The sequence below is a fragment of the Pristis pectinata genome, chromosome 17, assembly GCF_009764475.1.
Source record: "Pristis pectinata isolate sPriPec2 chromosome 17, sPriPec2.1.pri, whole genome shotgun sequence".
NCBI lineage: Eukaryota > Metazoa > Chordata > Chondrichthyes > Rhinopristiformes > Pristidae > Pristis > Pristis pectinata.
In genome coordinates, this window is record NC_067421.1 from 44,550,312 (window position 1) to 44,571,100 (window position 20,789).

The 20,789-nt window shown below is 46.1% G+C and overlaps 1 protein-coding gene across 1 annotated transcript in view; it reads left to right on the forward strand.

Annotated features, from left to right (window-relative positions):
* dnah10 (dynein axonemal heavy chain 10) overlaps positions 1 to 20,789 on the forward strand; it is a 285,578-nt gene that overhangs the window by 235,514 nt on the left and 29,275 nt on the right. The window contains exons 69-74 of the mRNA XM_052032383.1: positions 677 to 860; positions 2,329 to 2,529; positions 9,329 to 9,538; positions 14,087 to 14,182; positions 16,978 to 17,149; positions 18,094 to 18,225. Of these exons, the coding sequence (XP_051888343.1) occupies positions 677 to 860; positions 2,329 to 2,529; positions 9,329 to 9,538; positions 14,087 to 14,182; positions 16,978 to 17,149; positions 18,094 to 18,225 (995 nt within the window). The remainder of the gene's footprint in view (positions 1 to 676; positions 861 to 2,328; positions 2,530 to 9,328; positions 9,539 to 14,086; positions 14,183 to 16,977; positions 17,150 to 18,093; positions 18,226 to 20,789) is intronic.

A 20,789-nucleotide genomic window follows, 5' to 3' on the forward strand; every position in this document is an offset into this window, starting at 1 on the left:
GTTTTACAATGACTGGTTGCGTTCCTACTTCATTGTTGAAGTATTTCATGCTCTGATGTTTATTTAACGTGATGAAATGTCAAGTTCAAAGCTGCATCTTCTTGGCTCTTTGACTATTAGCATAATAGTACCCAATTAAGATTTTTTACGGTGTCGTCAATTACCCCTTTTTGCATCTGCTGCTGTAGTACCAGTTAGGAACATATTCGTAAGCTAGCAAGCAGAATCTTTAATAGTGTCTGGAGGCTTCTTAGTATGCTGCAATGCAGTGTTGGCTAGGTGGCAGCCAGCAGTCTGAGTCCCTGAGCTTCTAACACAATTAGAACCCACTCTCAGTAATGGATACAGATGCATCCTGCTGACACTACAGTAGCTAGACAGGGTTTCTGTGGAAAATATCCTCCTGTTTTTACCTCACTTGTTAGCTGTAAATGATCTTGATGATCTTTATATTGTTGGTAATAATGTGATTCATGATGAGATCCTCTGGGCGGTTCCCGTGTAGTAACATTAATTCAAGAGTCTGTGGTCCTGTTCGCCTCATATGCCAATCACCAATTAAAGCCACTCATACTTCTCCAAGAAAATAATATTAACCAAACATTTTTATTCACAGTTATCCAGTTTGATGAACAAGAGCATGAATACTAACTTAAGCCATGTTCACTTTCCACAGGTTTGTTCAGCCACCTGTCATTAGTTTTGAGGCCATCTTTGAACAGAGTACGGCAAATTCTCCCATCGTCTTCATCCTCAGCCCTGGCTCTGACCCAGCTTCAGACCTTTCAAAGCTGGCTGAGCGATCAGGGTTCGGAACAAGTCGACTAAAATTCCTTGCTATGGGACAAGGACAAGAGAAGGTATATAAACTGTGGCTATTCCATATCATCATGGAGAAAGCTCAACCCAACTTCAGCTTAGTTCACACTGCTCGATGTATGTGTTTTGATAACATTGAGGCTGTCGGATTATCTTGAGGGAGCTCTCTCTGTGTGCCCTGTCACATAGCTGTGAGATTACTACAACCATTATCCACATGTACATCCAGTCCTCTGTCCTTCACTCTGCCTTTGTCCACACTGCAGCTCTTGTTAAAGGCAGCAGAAGTCTGGCAAGCCTAGTCACCTTGAGGTGTAGAGCCAGTAGGAGATTGTGCAAGGAGGTGCACACTTAGATTTTGACATTTGTCCCTGCAGCTCCCTTGCTTCCAAATGTTTTCCTTCCTCTCTCTAAGCTGCACATTTGAGCTCAAGGTTGGGTCCATCACTTCCAGCAGCTGGATCTAATGCATAACTTTATGTGTGAGCCGGGTGAAAGAATTGGCAAGTTATTGTTGCCCAGGCTAGATGTCGCAGCTTGGTTTGATAAGCCACCAGCCAAAGGTCAGGACCAGGAGGGAGTGGAGATCATCAGGGCCTGGGCTCCAGCCAGCTGGGTCGATGCCTCACCAAAGCCTAGACATGACTGCAGATAATATTGGCAAATCAATATTTAATGCTCATTTTAAATTAACTCACTGCAGTGCACATTGAAGTAGCAAGATAGTAGGATGTCAAATAGATTTTCCCTTTTCATAGTAATATACTGGACTACATAGGATGTCCAATCAGTCCATGGCTGTTTTTATGTTCTTCTCAGGACTCCTCCCATCTTTCCTCATATAACCCTCCATTCCCCTCTCCCTTGTGTGCATGTCCACCCTCCTCTTAAATGCTTCAGCACTTCACCTCAACCACTTCCTGTAGTGGCAAGTTCAACATTCTCACTGCTGTTTGGGTAAAGAAGTTTCTTCTGAGTTGTTGTTTGATATCACCTGGGTTTGCATCCACTCAGCTCTGTCAAAGTAAAGCTGAAGACAGAATAAATGATGTATTATAAGATAAGATATCTTTATTAGTCACACATACATCAAAACACACAGTGAAATGCATCCTTTGCGTAGAGTGTTCTGGGGGCAGCCCGCAAGTGTCACCATGCTTCCGGTGCCAACATAGCATGCTCACAACTTCCGAACCTGTATGTCTTTGGAATGTGGGAGGAAACCGGAGCACCCGGAGGAAACCTATGCAGACAGAGGGAGAACGTACAAACTCCTTACAGACAGTGGCCGGAATTGAACCCAGGTTGCTGGCGCTGTAATAGCATTACGCTAACTGCTACACTACCGTGCCTACAAGAAAGGTTGATTCAAATCAGATAGCATATTTCAGTTTACAATCCTACTTGAATTTGGGATATTATCTTCACATTTCAAATGTTCCATTGGTCAGCTGAATGCTTTGCCCACACATTAAGTTTGTGAGCTGTTACCTTTCCTCTCTTTGCCAGGTAGCACTGCAGCTGCTGGAGATGGCTGTAGCACGAGGGCAGTGGCTGATGTTGCAGAACTGTCATCTCCTTGTAAGGTGGCTGAAGGAACTGGAAAAGGCACTGGAGTTAATTCAGAAGCCCCATCCTGACTTCCGCTTGTGGCTCACCACTGATCCAATCCAAGACTTTCCTATTGGAATACTCCAGAACTCACTTAAGGTATATCCAAGAACCTTTTCACTAAAAGATGATAAAAGTAACAATGTGCAGGTTCAAAATAAACATTTATAATTCCAGTAATATTAATAAGTTCCAGAGAGGGATTGAGAGAGGGGATGCTTAATTCAGGCCAGAGATTCTAGAACTGGGGCAGTCTCCAGAAAAGGGTTCCCCAGAGAGGAGAGAGATGAAGAGACATTTCCTTATTGAAAACATTGCAAACCTTTGGAATTCTCTTATCACAGAAGGCAGCAAATGCCCAGACAGTGCGTATTTTCAAGGTTAAGATGGATAGACATTTGGGAAGCAGAAGATATGGGGATGGGGCAAGAAAGGGGACTTGGAAAATATAATTAGCTGTGATCCCATTGAACAATAGCACAGGTCCAAGGGTTGAAGGACCTACTCCTTGTCACATCTTCCCCTCTCCCCTAACTTTCTGCTTTCTCCAAGGACCACTCTCTTCATGACTCCCTGCAAATTGGAAGAACAACATCTCATATGCACTTGAGTAATTACAACCCAAAGCTATGAACAGTGAATTTTCCAGTTTCAGGTAACCCACACCCCTAGTGCTCTACTCCCACACACACCTGTCCACCTAGGGTTCTTCTACCTTTGTTCACCTTTCCCATCCTCTTCACCCCACCCCCCCCCCCCACCTGCTTCCCTCTGCGCTTCATCCCCTCCCCATCTGTTTCCACCTATCACCTAGCAGCCTCTATCCCACCTTCCCTCATATTGCTATACACCTACGATTTTAATTCTTTGCTCTCATTCTTGATGCAGGGTTTTGAAACGTCAACTGTCCACTTCCCTCCATAATGCCGTCTGACCCGCTGAGTTCCTCCAGCATTTTGTGTGTTGCATTCTGTTATTGTTTTCCCTTGTACTGCCTCAATGCACTGAGCTGATGAAATGATCTGTTTGGATGGAGTGCAAAACAGTTTTTCACTGTACCTCAGTACATGTGACAAAAATAAACCAATTTACCAATTAAATTTGTGAGACTGGACCTCCCCCACACAAAGCCATGGTGACTATCTTAACTAAGTCCATGCTTTTCCAAATGTGAATAAATTCTGAACCTAAGAATCTCCTCCGATAATTTCCCCAATATGATGTAAAGCTCACCAGTCTATAATTTCCTGGTTTGTCCCTGTTGCCCATCTCAAACAGAGGAATGACATTGCCTATTCTCCAGTCTTCTGGCACCTTACCTATGACTAAAGAGGATACAAAGATCTCTGTTGAGGCCCCAGCAATCTCCTCCTGTGCTTCCCTCAGTATCTTGGGATGGATCTGATCAGCCCCTGGGGACTGATCCACCTTAATGTTTTTCAAAACATCCAATACCACCTCCTCCTTAATATTGACATGCCCTAGAATATCAACACACCACTTCCTGATCTCACTATCATCCATGTCCTTGTCCTTGGTGAATACTGATGCAAAGTATTCATTAAGGATATCACCCATTTCCTCTCGTTCCACGCAGAAATCCCCTCCATTTTCCATTTATGGACCTACCCTTTCTGAGCTACCCTATGGCTCCTTGTTTGCCATGGGATTCTCCTTAATTCTACTAGCCAGGGGCATTTCATGGCCCCTTTTAGCCCTCCTAATTGTTTGTTTAAGTTCTTTCCTGCTTTATGGCTTGCCATTGAAGACAGAGAGTAGTGGTGGAGTGGTGTTAATCTGACTGAAGATCTGTATCAGTCCTGTCCACAAGGATCAGTGCTGCGAGCTCTATTAGAACAAAGAACATTACAGCACAGTACAAGCCCTTCAGCCCATGATGTTGTGCCGACCTTTTACCTACTCTAAGATCGATCTAACTATTCCCTCCCACATACCTCTCCATTTTTCTATTCCCTCCCACATACCTCTCCATTTTTCTATCATGCATGTGCCTATCTAAGAGACTCTTAAATGTCCATTATGTATCTGCCTCTACCAGCACCCCTGGTAGTGCATTCCATGCACCTAACACTCTCTGTGTAAAAAAAACTTGCCTCTGTTATCACCCCTGTACCTTTCTCCAATCACCTTAAAATTTTGCCCCCTCATGTTAGCCATTTCCGCCCTGGGAAATAGTATCTGGCTGTCCACTTGATCTATGCAACTTATCATCTCGTACACCTCTATCAGGTCACCTCTCATCCTCCAGGGAGAAAAGCCCTAGCTCACTCAACCTATCCTCATAAGACATGCTCTCCAATCCAGGCAGCATCCTGGTATCATAGAACCATAGAACAATACAGCACAATACAGGCCCTTCGGCCCACCAAGTTGTGCCGACCTTCAAATCACTCCTAAGACTATCTAACCCCTTCCTCCGACGTATCCCTCTATCTTAAATTCCTCCATATGCTTATCTACAATCTCTTGAACTTGACCAACGTATCAGCCTCCACCACCACCCCAGGCAGCGCATTCCATGCACCAACCACTTTCTGGGTTAAAAACCTCCCTCTGATGTCTCCCTTGAACTTCCCACCCATTACCTTAAAGCCATGCCCTCTTGTATTGAGCTTTGGTGCCCTGGGAAAGAGGCGCTGGCTGTCTACTCTAGCTACTCATCTTAATATTTTGTATACCTCTATCATGTCTCCCCTCATCCTCCTTCTCTCCAATGAGTAAAGCCCTAGCTCCTTTAGTCTTTCTTTATAATCCATACTCTCTAATCCAGGCAGCGTCCTGGTAAATCTCCTCTGCACCCTCTCCAACGCCTCCACATCCTTCCTATAATGAGGCGACCAGAACTGGACACAGTACTCTAAGTGTGGTCTAACCAGAGTTTTGTAAAGCTGCATCATTACTTTGCGGCTCTTAAACTCGATCCCGTAAGCTTTCTTAACTACCCTATCCACCTGTGTGGCAACTTTCAGTGATCTGTGGATATGAACCCCTAGATCCCTCTGCTCATCTACACTGCCCAGAATCCTGCCATTTACCTTGTATTCTGCCTTGGAATTTGTCCTTCCAAAGTGTACCACCTCACACTTCTCCGGATTGAACTCCATCTGCCACTTGTCAGCCCAGCTCTGCATCCTATCAATATCCCTCTGTAAGCTTTGACAGCCCTCCACATTATCCACAACACCACAGATCTTTGTGTCATCTGCAAAATTGCTAACCCACCCTTCCACCCCCTAATCTATGTCATTACTAAATATCACAAAAAGTAGAGGTCCTAGAAGCGATCCCTGTGGGATACCACTAGTCACAGCCCTCCAATCTGAAAGCACTCCCTCCACCACAACCCTCTGCTTTCTACAGGCAAGCCAATTCTGAATCCACACGGCCAAGTCTCCCTGAACCCCTTGGCCTCTGACCTTCTTAAACGCATTACTAAAGTCCATGTTGACCGCATCCACTGCACTACCCTCAACAATCTTCCTGGTCACCTCCTCAAAGAACCCTATCAGGCTAGTGAGGCAAGATCTTCCCTTCACAAAGCCATGCTGGCTGTCCCTAATCAGTCCATGATTCTCTAAATGATCATAGATCCTATCTCTTAGAATCCTTTCTAGCAGCTTACCCACCACAGACGTAAGGCTCACTGGTCTGTAATTCCCTAGACTACCCCTACTACCTTTTTTGAATAAGGGGACAACATTTGCCACCCTCCAATCCTCCGGTACCATCCCCGTGGACAACAACGACTCAAGGATCCTAGCCAACGGTTCAGCAATCTCCTCCCTCACCTCCCGAAGCAGCCTGAGGAATATTCCGTCAGGCCCCGGGGACTTATCTGTCCTAATATTTTCTAACAGCTCCAACACATCCTCTCTCTTGATACCTACATATTCTAGACCATTACCCTTACCAACACTGTCCTCAGCGTCATCAAGACGCCTCTCTTTGGTGAATACTGAAGAGAAGTATGCATTGAGAACCTCACCCACTTCCACAGCTTCCAGGCACATCTTCCCACCTCTGTCTTTAATCGGACCTACCTTTACTCTAGCCATCCTTCTGCTCTTCACATACGAGTAAAAAGCCTTGGGATTCTCCTTAACCCTGCTCACCAAAGCCTTTTCATGTCCCCTTCTCGCTCTCCTCAGCCCCTTCTTAAGTTCCTTCCTTGCTACTCTATATTCCTCACGAGCCCTATTTGATCCTTGCTGCTTACACCTTATGTATGCTGCCTTCTTCTTCCTAACTAGTTGTTCCATCTCTCTTGTCACCCATGGTTCCTTCATGCTGCCATTCCTTCTCTGCCTCACTGGGACAAATTTATCCCTAACATTCTGCAAGAGATCCCTGAACAACGACCACATCTCCACAGTACATTTCCCTTCAAAAATGTCATCCCAATTTACACTCTCAAGTTCTCACCTTATAGCCTCATAATTCACCTTTCCCCAATTAAATATCTTCCCATCCTCTTTGCTCCTATCCCTGTCCATGACAATGCTAAAGGTTATTGAGCAGTGGTCACTGTCCCCCAGATGATCACCCACTGATAGATCTGTCACCTGACCCGGTTCATTACCTAAAACTAGATCTAATGTGGCATTCCCTCTGGTTGGCCTGTCAACATACTGTGACAGGAATCCGTCCTGGACACACTTAACAAACTCCGCCCCGTCTAAACCTTCGGCACTAAGCAGGTTCCAATCAATATTTGGGAAGTTGAAGTCTCCCACTATAACAACCCTGTTAGTTTTGCATCTTTCCAAAATCTGCCTCCCAATCTGCTCCTCAGTATCCCTACTGCTACCGGGGGGCCTATAGAATACTCCCAGTAGAGTAACTGCTCCTTTCTTGTTCCTTACTTCCACCCATACTGACTCTAGAGAGGATCCTTCTACATTATCCCCCCTTCCTGCCGCTGTAATAGTATCGCTGACCAGTAACGCCACCCCTCCTCCTCTTCTCCCCCGCCCCCCCATCCCTCTTAAAACACTGAAAACCAGGAATATTCAATATCCATTCCTGCCCTGATGTCAGCCATGTCTCTGTAATAGCCACAATATCATAGTCCCATGTACTTATCCAAGCTCTCAGTTCATCTCCCTTATTCCTGATGCATTTAAGTAAATGCACCTTAGCCCATCCACCTTACTACTTTTATAGCCTGTACTCTGCTTCTCCTTCCTCAAAGCCTCTCTACCTGTTAGATCTGACTTTTCCCCATCCCCTTCTTCCTTTGACCTACTCCTCCGGTTCCCATCCCCCTCGCAAACTAAATCTCCTCTTCACCATCTCTAAAGCTTCCACATCCTTCCTATAGTGAGGCAACCAGAACTGAACACAATACTCCAAGTGTGATCTGACCAGAGTTCTATAGAGCTGCAGCATTACCTTGCGGTTCTTGAACACAATTCCCCAACTAATGAAGGTCAACACACCGTACGCCTTCTTAACAACCCTATCAACCTGCGCAGTAACTTTGAGGGATCTATGGACTTGGTCCATACTGCTAAGAATCCTGCCATTGATACTGTATTCTGCTTTCAAATTCGATCTTCCAAAGTAAATCACTTCACACTTTTCCGGGTTGAACTCCATCTGCCACTTCTCAACCCAGCTTTGTATCCTATCAATGTCCTGTTGTAACCCTCGATAACCTTCTACACTATCCACAACACCACCAACCTTCGTGTCATCTGTAAACTTACTAACGCACTCCTCCACTTCCTCATCCAAGTCATTTATAAAAATCACAAAGAGCAGGGGTCCCAGAACAGATCCCTGCAGAACACCACTAGTCACCAACCTCCAGGCAGAATAGGCTCCATCGACTACCACCCTCTAACTTCTGTAGGCAAGCCAATTCCAAATCCACGCAGCCAAGTCTCCATGGATTCCATGCCACATGACTTTCTGGATGAGCCCACCATGGGGAACCTTGTCAAGTGCCTCACTAAAATCCATATGCACCACATCCACCACTCTACCTTCATCAATTTGTTTTGTCACCTCTTCAGAAAACTCAATTAGGCTCGTGAGGCACCATCTGCCCCCCACAAAGCCATGTTGACTATCCCTAATAAGACTATGCTTCTCCAAATGCTCTTAAATCCTGTCCCTAAGAATTTTCTCCAATAGTTTGCCCACCACTGACATAAGATTCACTGGTCTATAATTCTCAGAATTAACCCCATTACCTTTCTTGAACAATGGATCAGTATTTGCCACCCTCCAATCCTCTGGTGCCATTCCTGTGGCCAGGGAAGACGCAAGGATAATCGTCAATGCCCCAGCAATCTCTTCCCTCGCTTTCTATAGTAACCTGGAGTGTCTCCCATCTGGCCCCAGGGTTTTTCTATTCTAATGTTTTTCAGAAGCTCCAATAATGCCTCTTTCTTAACCTCAACATGCTCCAGCACATTAGCCTGTTCTACACTGACCTCACATTTGTCAAAGTCCCTCTCCCTGGTGAACACTGAAGCAAAGTATTCATTAAGGACCTCCTCTGCCTCCAGGCACATTTCCCCCTTTATCCCTGAGCAGTCGTACCCTCACTCTAGTCATCCTCCTGTTCTTCACGTGCATGTAGGACACCTTGAGGTTTTCCTTAATCCTACTCATTTCCTAAGAGACATTCAGACATACATTTGGATAGGCAAAGCATAGAAGGCTACGGACCTAATGCAGGCAAATAGGATTAGAGTAGATGGGCAAACTGGTTGAGATGGACGTGGTGGGCTGAAGGGTCTGGTTCTGTGCTGTACAACTCTGTAATTCTATATCTGGTAACTATATTCTAGCCAGTAACAATACCTGGTAACTGCTCTAACCAGAAATAACACCTAGTTGTATGTAATGTGGTGCTTGGATACTGCAGGTTGTGACAGAACCACCCAATGGTCTGAAGCTGAATATGAGAGCTACATATTTCAAGATCAGCCACGAAGCCTTGAGTATGTGCCCCCACTATGCCTACAAGTCCCTGGTCTATGTGCTGGCGTTCTTCCATGCAGTGGTCCAGGAGCGAAGAAAGTATGGGAAGGTCGGGTGGAATGTGCCATATGATTTCAATGAATCTGATTTCCAGGTAAAGTCATTTCTGTTTAATTTTCCTTTATCTACCTTAAAGTCAGAGTCTACTGTTTCTTATCAAGTTGGGGATGCTGTGAAGAAAAGCAGGTCTGTTTGTGAGTGTGAGGTGTGTGACAAGCAGCTGCATTTGCTGTGTTACACAACTGGCCATCACTGTGTGTGCTGCATCTACTCTTCTGTCCCCAACTTAGACAGCAGGAGGAGAAACTACCTTAAACTAGCAACAAGATACAGTCATCCAAAGCTAGGTTATCAATTAGATTTCAATAATGTAAGACGGGACCTGGTGGAAGTAGATAGGGAGCAGAGGAGAAGACAACATCCGATCAGTGGAGGCATCTGAAGTTGAGATGGTAAGAGTTCAGAGTCAGCCTGTCCTGCAAGGCCAAGGGGCAAAGATGGTAGGCACATGCTCAAGGCTTCGTGGCTGTCTTGAAATATGTAGCTCTCATATTCAGCTTCAGACCATTGGGTGGTTCTGTCACAACCTGCAATATCCAAGCACCACATTACATATAAGTGACTAGGTGTTATTTCTGGTTAGAGCAGTTGCCAGGTATTGTTACTGGTTAGAATATAGGGATATTTAGGGATATTGAAGGTTTAATCAGGGAAAAGAAGGAGGTATATGTCAGATATAGGAAATTGATATTGAACAAGTCTCTTGAGGTTTATAGGGGATACAGAAGAGAACAAGAAATTAGGAGGGCAAAAAGGGGCCATAAAATGACCTTGGCAATTAAGATTAAGGAGAATCCTAAAAAAACTTATTATGTATTAGAAGCAAGAGGGTAGTTAAGGAAGGAATAAGCTCTCTTGGGGACCGGGGGTAATCTGTGCATGGATCCAGGGGGTTTGAGTGAGATGTCAAATGACTACATCTTGTCTATATTCACCAGGGGGAAGGACATGGAGGCTGGAGAGTTACGGGAGGGGTATGCTGATATTCTAGAGCACATCTGTATCAGGAAGGAGGAAGTGTTAGAAATATTGGAACACATTGGATGGGATCTATCTCAGGATGCTAAGGGAAGGAAGGAAGGAGATTGCTGGGTTTGAATGGACATTTTTGCATCTTCATTAGCTACAGTGAGGTACCAGAAGACTGGAGGATAGCTAATGTTGTCCTCTTGTTCGAAAGGGACAGTAGGGATAAGCCTGGAAACCAGGATGGTGAGCCTTACGTCAGTGGTAGGGAAGTTGTTGGAGAAGATTCTGAGGGCCAGGATTGATGTTCACTTGGAAAGGCAGGGTCTGATTCGGAGTCAGCTTGGTATTGTGCAGGGGAGATCATGTCTCACAGATCTGACTGGGATTCTTGATGAGGTAACTAAGAAATTGGTGAGGGCAGAACAGTAGAAGTGGTTTACATGAACTTTTTAAGGCTTTTAATGAGGTCCTGCATGGTAGGCTGGTCCAGAAAATTAAGGCACAGGGATCTGAGGCATAGTGGCAAACTGGATCCAAAATTGGTTTGGTGATAGGAGGCAAAGGGTAGTGGTTAATGAGTGTTTTTCTGATTAGAAATCTGTAACCAGTGGTGTACTGCAGGGATTGGTGCTGGGACCTTTGTTGTTGATAATATATAAATGACTTGGAAGAGAATGCAGGTGTTCTGATCAGTAAAGGAGGTGACGAGGAAGATTGATGAGGGTAGTGCGGTGGATGTGGTCCATATGGATTTTAGTAAGGCGTTTGATAAGGTACCTCATGGTAGGCTTCTTCAGAAGTTCAGAGGTCAAGGGATCCAGGGAAGCTTGGCTGTGTGGATTAGGGATTGGCTTGCCTGTAGAAAGCAGAGGGTTGTGGTGGAAGGAGTGCCCTCGGATTGGAGGGCAGTGACTAGTGGTGTCCCGCAGGGATCGGTTCTGGGACCTCTACTTTTTGTGATATTTATAGATGACTTAGATGAGGGGGTGGAAGGCTGGGTTAGTAAGTTTGCGGACGACACTAAGATCGGGGGTGTTGTGGATAGTGTGGAGGGCTGTCGGAGCTTACAGAGGTATACTGATAGGATGCAGAGCTGGGCTGACAAGTGGCAGATGGAGTTCAATCCGGAGAAGTGTGAGGTGGTACACTTTGTAAGGACAAACTCCAGGGCAGAGTACAGGGTAAATGGCAAGGTACTTGGCAGTGTAGAGGAGCAGAGGGATTGGGGGGTTCATATTCACAGTTCACTGAAAGTTGCCTCACAGGTGGATAGAGCAGTTAAGAAGGCCTATGGGATGTTAGCTTTCATAAATCGTGGGATTGAGTTTAAGAGCCGTAAAGTGATGATGCAGCTTTACAAAACTCTAGTTAGACCACACTTAGAGTACTGTGTTCAGTTTTGGTCGCCTCATTATAGGAAGGATGTGGAGGCATTGGAGAGGGTGCAGAGGAGATTTACCAGGATGCTGTCTGGATTAGAGAGTATTGAATATGAGGAGAGGCTTAAGGTGCTAGGAAAGGAAAGGAGGAGGATGAGGGGAGACATGATAGAGGTATATAAAATATTGAGAGGAATAGATAGAGTAGACAGCCAGCGCCTCCTTCCCAGGGCACCAATGCTCAAGACAAGAGGGCATGGCTTTAAGGTTATGGGTGGGAGGTTCAGAGGAGATGTCAGGGGGAGGTTTTTCACCCAGAGAGTGGTTGGTGCATGGAATGCACTGCCTGGGGTGGTGGTGGAGGCAGATACATTGGACAGGTTCAAGAGCTTGTTGGATAGGCATATGGAGGAATGTGAGATGGAGGGATATGCGGGAGGAAGGGGTTAGGTAGTGTGAGGGTGGTTTGATGGATGGCACAACATGGTGGGCCGAAGGGCCTGTTTTGTGCTGTATGGTTCTATGGTTTTAAATTTACAGACAACACAAAATTGTTGGTTGTAGATAGTGAAGAAGGTTGTCTAAGGACACAGTGGGGCATAGATCAGCTAGAAAGCTGGGTGGAACAGTGCCAGATGGATTTTAATCCAGACAAGTATGAAGCAATGCACTTTGGGAGGTCAGATTCTGGTTGGACATGTAAGGACTTTAGGAACATTGATGTACAGAGAGACCTTGGGATGCAAGTCCATAGATTCTTGAATGTGGCAACATAGGTAAAAAGGGTAGTGAAAGGTGTTTAGTACGCTTGCCTTCATAGTCTGAGGCATTGAGTATAAGGATTTGGGGCATCATGTTGCAGTTGTACAAAATAATTGGTTAGACCACACTTAGTATTGTGTACAGTTCTGGTCGCCACAGGAAGGATGTGGTAGCAACAGGAAGAGTGCAGGAAGTTGCCTGGAATGGAGGGCTGTAGATGTAAGGAGAGATCAGATGGGCTGGATTTATTTTCACTGTAATGTAGGAGGCTGAGGGGTGACCTTATAAAATTATGAAGGGCATAGAGAGGATAGATAGTCAGAATCATTTCCCTAGGGCAGGGGAGTCTAGAACTAGAGGGCGCAGGTTTAAGGTGAGAGGGAGAAATTTAAAGGAGGTCGAGGGGTACGTTTTTCACACAGAGGGCGGTGAATATCTGGAAGTGGTGGAGGAGGTACAGTTACAATGTTTAAAAGGCATTTGGACAGGGACATGAATGAGATAGGAGTAGAGGGACATGGGCCTAAAGCGGGCAAATGGGATTTAATGTAGGGAGGCATCACAGTTGGTATGGACGAGGTGGGCGGAAAGGGCCTATTTCTGTGCTGTGCATTTCTATGATTCTATGAGTTATATATCTACCTCTGCTTTAAAAATATTCAATGACTGCACTCACCGGCCTTTGAGAAAGAGAGTTCCAAGTCTCAAGACCCTCCCACAGAGACAATGAATTGCCTCGTCTCTTTCTTAAATGGGCAGTCTCTCATTTTTAATCAGCGATCTCTCTTTTTGGATTCTCTCACAAGAGGAGACATCCTGTCCACATCCACCTCATCAAGATACCTCAATCAAACCCACACTCACTTCTCTAACCTCCAGCAGAAGCCCAGTTTATCAAATCATTACTCATAAAAACCTGCCCATTCCAGGTATTAGTCAAGTAAACTTTGTATGAAGTCCTTCCAATGCACTAACATCCTTTCTATAGTGCAGATGGTCCTCCAGATGTGGTGTCACCAATGTAGTATCTGACTGAAGCTGAATCTCCCTACCTTTGTATTTAGTTCCCCCTGCAATAAAGGTAACAAATGGAATGAGTAGAATACTAAATAGAATGACTAATCTTCTAATTAGTCATTCCATCTGCATACAAACTTTTTGTGTATCGTGTACATGGCCACCTAGATCCCTCTGCATCTCAGAGTTCCATCCACAGCCTCTCACCATTTAGATAATTTGCTGATTTTTTCTTTCCTACCAAAATGCACAACCTCATGTTTTCCAGCATTACATTCCAGATCTTTTCCCATTCACTTAATTTTTCTATATCCCTATTTATCCTCCTTATGCCCCATTCACAACTTATGCTCCTACCAATCTTTGCATCATCACCACAGGCAGCTGTGTTGAACAATGTTAATGTCCACAAAGTAACAAATACTAAAGTTTACCTGATTGTTTCTACCCCTCAGGTCTGCATGGAGATCCTCAGCACTTACTTGACAAAAGCTCATGAAAAGAAGGACATCAAGATTCCCTGGGGCAGTCTGAAGTATTTAATTGGAGAGGTACAGAGTCCTTTCTCAAACCCTCTTCCGTTTTGTCAATTAGTCTGAGGCCACCGCTGAGATTTGTTCATCTCACAAGCGCTAAAGTTCAAACATTTAGAATGTAAGCTAACTGTGAACAGTCCTCTCTTTTCCAGTCCAGGGTTTCGACTCTGTGGGAGGAGCAGTACTGAGGGAGTGTCACACTGTGGGAGGGGCAGGACTGAGGGAGTGTTGCACTGTGGGAGGGTCGGTACTGAGGGAGGGTTGTACTGTGGGAGGGGCGGTCCTGAGGGAGCGTCACAGTGTGGGAGGGGTGGTCCTGAGGGAGCGTCACACTGTGGGAGGGGTGGTACTGAGGGAGCACCGCACTCTGGGAGGGGGCTATTGAGGGAGTGCTACACTGTGGGAGGGGCGGTACTGAGGGAGTGCAGCACTGTTAGAGGGATAGTACTGAGGGAGTAAGAAACAATCTGCTGGGGAAACTCAGAGGATTGAGCAGCATCTGTGGAGGAAAGGAACCGTCGACATTTCGGGTTGAAACCCTGCTTCAGGACTGGCAGTTCCGAGGGAGAGTTACACTGTGGGAGAGGCAGTACAGAGGGAATGATGCAGTGTTAAGGGTACTTAGGGAGTGCACTTAGCTGGGAGGGAAGTACTAAAGGAACACACTGCTGGAGGGGCAGGACTGAGGGAGTGGACCATTGCCAGAGGGCAGTGTTGTACAGTGGAAGCAGGCTGGGAGAGGACCTTTGTTATGTGGATGTTAAGTGTAAGGCCCATTCTCTCAGAGGATTAGTGAACAATTTGATGATCTCTAGAAACTCAGTCTCTGAACATGCACATACAGTACATACACCTGTCTGAATACTGCAGCTGATGGTGAGGTCAGAGTGATCCTGTTCTTGGGTGGAGCCAACAAGCAGTGTCCAGTTTTCCATTAGTCCTGGAGATTAGCTCCACTCCAGCCAGAGGTTTGTTGGTGATGTGTGCCACTGCAGTGAGGAAGATAGAGAGGTATTGGGATGATACTGCAATCTTGCTTGATCCTGTTCTGCACTGAAATAGGATATATTGTGGGCCTGTTGGTTAAGATCATGGCTTTCATGCCATCATGTAGCTGATGTCACATGCAGGCGAATTTCTGTCGGCAGGCAAGTTGGAGATGGATGCTCCATCGTCCTCTGGATTGACAGGTTTCTGTTAGGTCAACAAAGGTCACTTATAGTGATTTCTGCTGCTCTGTTCGTTCCTCAGAGTTGATGCACGGTGAAGGTCACGTCCATTGTGCTTCTAGATGGATGGAATCTACACTGCACTTTGGGAGCAGCTCTTCTGTCACTGAGAAGAGGTGGTTGAGGAGAACCCTGCTATTGACTTTCCCTGTAGCAGACAACAGGGAGCCGCCTAATAGTTGAGGCAGTCCTGAAGAAGGGTCTCAGTCCAAAACGTTGACTGTCCATTTCCCTCCATAGATGCTGCCTGACCTGCTGAGTTCCTCCAGCGTTATGTGTGTTGCTCTGGTTGGAGCATCACTGGTGTGTTGGAGGATCACTGGTACTGTATGTCTCCTACTTCCCAGGTATGGGAGACATCCGAAATGTCCAACATTGAAAGTCCTTGCCTTTCTTGAGAGGTGGTTCCTGCTATGACGAGGCAGAGATCAAAGAAGTTCACCATTACCTTCAGTGCACTAGTGCAACCATGGGACATCTGAGGGAAATAACATTGGAAAACCAAACCTGAAACTCAACACAAAACACTCGATCTACCAGCCAGCATTTATTCCTGCCCTTCCAGAGGCTTCTGAGTCTGGGCCAACTACAAAAGGCACCTTAAAGTACTCAGGAGATCTCATCAACACCATCTCTGCAAAATCCCCCAAATCCACAACCAGGATGAGCGAACCGATGCCGGTGTCCTCTCTCAGGCCAGCATCTCCAGCATAAGGCCTAGTTACACCCAATGAATAGGCAAAATCAGGTCAGGCCTCATCTGTGGGAAGTGAATCAGAGCTAATGTTTCAGGCTGGCGAACCTTCGACAGAACTGGGAAGCAGACAAATGTTTGTTAAACTGCAGGGAGGGTGGGGGGACGTCTCTGATAGGGTGAAACTGGGATGACCATGGGGATAAACTGTAAACAAGGTGATCTGATTAATTCACTCACTGGAAAGATTCAAGCATGTGCTCAAAGCCTTTTTGAAAAGGTGCAACATTCCCACTGACCCTTGGGAATCCTGCCTGTGACCACTTAAAATGGAGGAGGGGCATTTGGGTTGGTCCTGAGAGCCTCAGCCCATGCAGTGGGAGCACAGAGGCCTGTGTAACTGGCACCACTCTGAAATTGTGCTCCTTCGCTTTGCTTCATGGATCTGCTGCCTTGTATTTCATACTTAAATCATTGTTTCCCCACTGAAGTCCTGGTCACTTTAGATAGGATAACACCATATAAAGTGTCAGGGTCCATTAGGGGGAGAAAACAGTCTTGCAAGCTCAGTGGAGACAGGCAGCTGGGCTGAATATAATTCACTAATTTCACCAGCGCTGTTTCTTGCATCATTGTGTCCATCAAGGACAGAGACTGCTGTCTCCTTCCAAGCCAAGTGTAAAAATTAATTACCATTCAACTCATTAAATAAGAGAGTGACAATTTTACATAACTGGGCAGGTTGTGGCAGTCCCATTTCTAATGAAACTGTTAGTAGTTAAAGTCGTGTCTCTGTTTAACAGTCACTGTGCCAAGGAGGCAAGAGATGCAGCTGGGCACAAACCTGCTGGCTGTGTTCTGATGTTTGACTCTGGATCCACCCTCAGGTGATGTACGGGGGACGCTGCATCGACAGCTTTGATCGCCGCATCCTCACCACCTACATGGACGAGTTTCTGGGGGACTTCATATTTGACACCTTTCAGCCATTCCACTTCTTCCACAATGACGAAGTGGATTACAAAATCCCGGAGGATGGGAATAAAGATGCTTACACTGGTAAATAGTCAATAGTAGAGGTTAGGGTTTGACTGTGGATGGCTGGATTTGGCCACGCCAGGACTGCAGCAGCTGGCAGGTTGTACAGATCGTTCAATGATCTGAGATGTTCTGGAGGGTGGTGTGCATTTGCAATGGAAGGAAGAAGTTTTCTCTTGTCCATTCAGTGTCCCAGCATCCCGTTGAACAAAGCCAAGCTGCCAGAATAGGGTTAATGAGGCAATGCTGGGGCAGCCAAGGTACCTGAGGTGCTGGGTGGTTCACGCTCCATGTGTCAGAGCAGAAGCCCGGTGCAAGCATGAATGATTGCCAGGGTGCAGACCTGAGTGAGTGGAGGGTGTCCAGCTAGCAGCCTTTTCACGCAGGGTCTCCAGGCTCCTACTATGTGGTGTACAGTAGGCCAAACTTGTAAGGTCACCTTGGTCACAGCTGTTGTCAGGCTCTGGAAAGTATCAGCAATGTAAAGATGGACAGCTTTGCCATAGAAAGTGACCTGGGAACGTCATTCATCAAGGAGCAGCCTCTGTGGCTCAGCCATCCCTCACCTTCCAAACACTTCCACCATTTGGTGGTGTCACACTACAGCAGTAATGAGGTGTCTGCTCACGGGAAGGATATACGTTGAGCTGGGCCCATTGGACCAAATACACTCTTCCTGCTGTTTTCCTGGGAGATCAGTATCAGCAGCTGGCAATGTACAGAAACTAGTCACTTACTGACCTGGGAGGGAGCTGGATTTCACAGTCTGAGTGAAGCTGCACCCTTATCAAAGCATCTTCGTCTGGGATAAAGGAGCAAACGGAATGGACTCAAAACTGATGATCAACCTCTATTAACCGGAAAAAAGTGAGGTTGGGCTAAAGGATGCAGGCCTTCTGCTCTCTGTTTCTGCAATATGATGGAGGGATGCTGCTGACAAATATATTGGAATTATCAATTTTCAGATGAAATTGAATCTCTTCCACTTGCAAACACTCCTGAAGTATTTGGGCTTCACCCAAACGCTGAGATTGGTTACTACACACAGGCAGCTCGGAGTATGTGGGGTCATCTGATCGATCTACAACCTCAGACAGGTACCCACCCTCCTGTTCCAGTGCTTGCTTCAATGTACATAACTGATCGGTCCTGTCATACCAGCTGCTGATGCAATGTTGTTGGGCCTCAGCAGCCACACAACATAAGATAAGAGAAGATTTCTCTATTAGTCACATGTACATCGAAACACACAGTGAAATGCATCTTTGCTTAGAATGTTCTGGGGGCAGGCTACAAGTGTCGCCATGCTTCTGGCGCCAACATAGCATGCCCACAACTTCCCAACCCGTACTTCATTAACTAAGTTCCATTTTATTTCCACTTCATTTCAGTTTCTGTTTACAGAAAATCACACATTGCTTCACCACCCTGTCCCCAGCCTGAGCCAATCCAGGGTCAGGACCCCAAGCCCAGAAACTCCTCCACTCATCCCCAGGACAACCCCCCACCCCACTCCATCCCAGGGCCCTGTCCCAGGGCAAGCTATTACCTGGGCCTTCTCACTCCATTTCCAGGACCCTGTCACTCCCCAACTCATCCCCATAACCCCAACCCCAGGACTTCCCAAGTCTCCAATCCTTCCCCAGGACCTCCCCAGCTCACCATCCAGCACCTCCCTGGGACTTGCTCTCCATTGTCCAGCTGCTCTGGTACCCCTCATCTTCTGTTCTATCTGTCCTTCCCCTAGGCCAGCCCCCTGTGTCTCTGGGCTCTCTCTACCTCACAACCAGCCCCTACCCACCCTGTCTCTGTACCTTTCTCCAGGCTTGTCCCATTCTCTGATCTCTGTCTCACCTCAGGCTTTCAGCCAGAAATCCCTCCAGTCACAGCATAAACAGGTTCAGCTATGCAAGGTCCAACATATAGAAAAAACACCCACCAACAATAGCTTCTAAACTTACATAACTTTAATCTTATCTTCCAATAAGGAAACCTAGCAAAGATAGCTGTGTGTTGGGAAGCCACTTGTACATTCAATGTCTTTTTCTGTGACTTACCAGGATCACAAAGTTTACCTGCAAGGAAACCATTTGTCATAGTGGGCTGTGAGGAGGATGCAGAGAGGCTTCAGGGTGATGGAGACAGTCTAAATGGGGAGAGGTTCAGTGGTTGAAATATAAGAGTCACAGAGTTATACTGCACAGGACACTTTGAACACTTGCCCTGTTGGATGTCCAGTGTTGCTCCCTCTGCAGTAGGGCCATCGAAATACCGTTTGAGAAAACTTTCCTGGACACATTTGACAAATTCTGCCCCATCCAAGCCTTTTGCACTATGGCACTCTCAGTTAATATGAGGGAATTTGAGATCACTTACTATTACAGTCCTATTATCCTTACAGCTACCTGTGATCTTCCTACATATTTGCTCCTCCAATTCCCGTGGACTTCTGTGGGGCCTATAATACAATCCCATCAAAGTGATCATTCCCTTCTTATTTCTAAGTTCCATCCATATAGCCTCACTGAAGAATATCCTCCCTAACTACTGCCATAATGTTCTCCCTAACTACCCCTCCTCTCCTATCCCCACCTCTGTCACACCTGTACCATCTGTACTCCAGAACAATAAGCTGCCAGTTCAGCTCCTCCCTCAACCATATTTCTGTTATGGCTATACTGTCCCAGTCCTGTACCAATCCATGCCCTGAGTTCCTCTGCCTTACCTGTCCAGCTACTTGCATTAAAATTAATGCAGTTTAGTGTATCAGACTTTCCTTGCTCCTGCCTGTGCTGTCTACTGAACCTTCTTGCTTTTAGTTATATTTGCCTCAACTTACCCACCTGCCACACTAATGCTTTGGGTCCCACCCCCGCTAGACTAGTTTAAACCTTCCTGCATAGCACGAGCAAAATCTCCACACCAGGATACTGTTCACCATCCTCCACCCCCCCCTGCAGTTTCATCCTGTCCCTCTTGTATAGATCCTACCTGCCTCCCCCCACTCCCACTACCTGACACCCTCCCTCCTGCACCAGCTCCTTCGCCATGGATTCAATTGTACTGTCTTACTGAGGAAAAATGTGAGGTCATCCACTTTGAGTGAAAAATAGAAATGTGAGACCTTGGACATGAATCACTGAAAGGGGCAATGTGGGTGGTGGATTAGGAGATCACTGATTAAACTGAGGGAAACGCTGGAACCCTCATCATGTTTAAACAGTATTAAAAGGTAGTGACCTGCAGAGCTTTAGACCCAGTGCTGGGAGGTGGGAAACATGCTCCAAGTGATTTGGAAGCCAAATGTCTGTAGGCCTAATTTGTACAGCTCTCTCTAAGGAAAGATACTCTTGGCACTGAAGGAGTGCAGCAAAGGTTTAGCAGATTCATTCCTGGGAGGGCACTTTTGTCATTTAAGGAGAGATTTTACTCTCCTGAGTTCAGAAGAATGAGTGATGATCTCACTGAAACAAGCAAAATTGGTCGAGGACTTGGGTTAGATGGAGGGATGAGACTTCCCCTAGCTAAAAGCCATTATGTCAAAACAAGGGCAGAAGTGAGGCAGAGATTTGTTTACACAGACAATGGTGTCACTGTGTATATTCAGGAGGAGGATGGATGGATCTATAGATATTAAAGGAGACAAGCTGGAAGGAGTGCA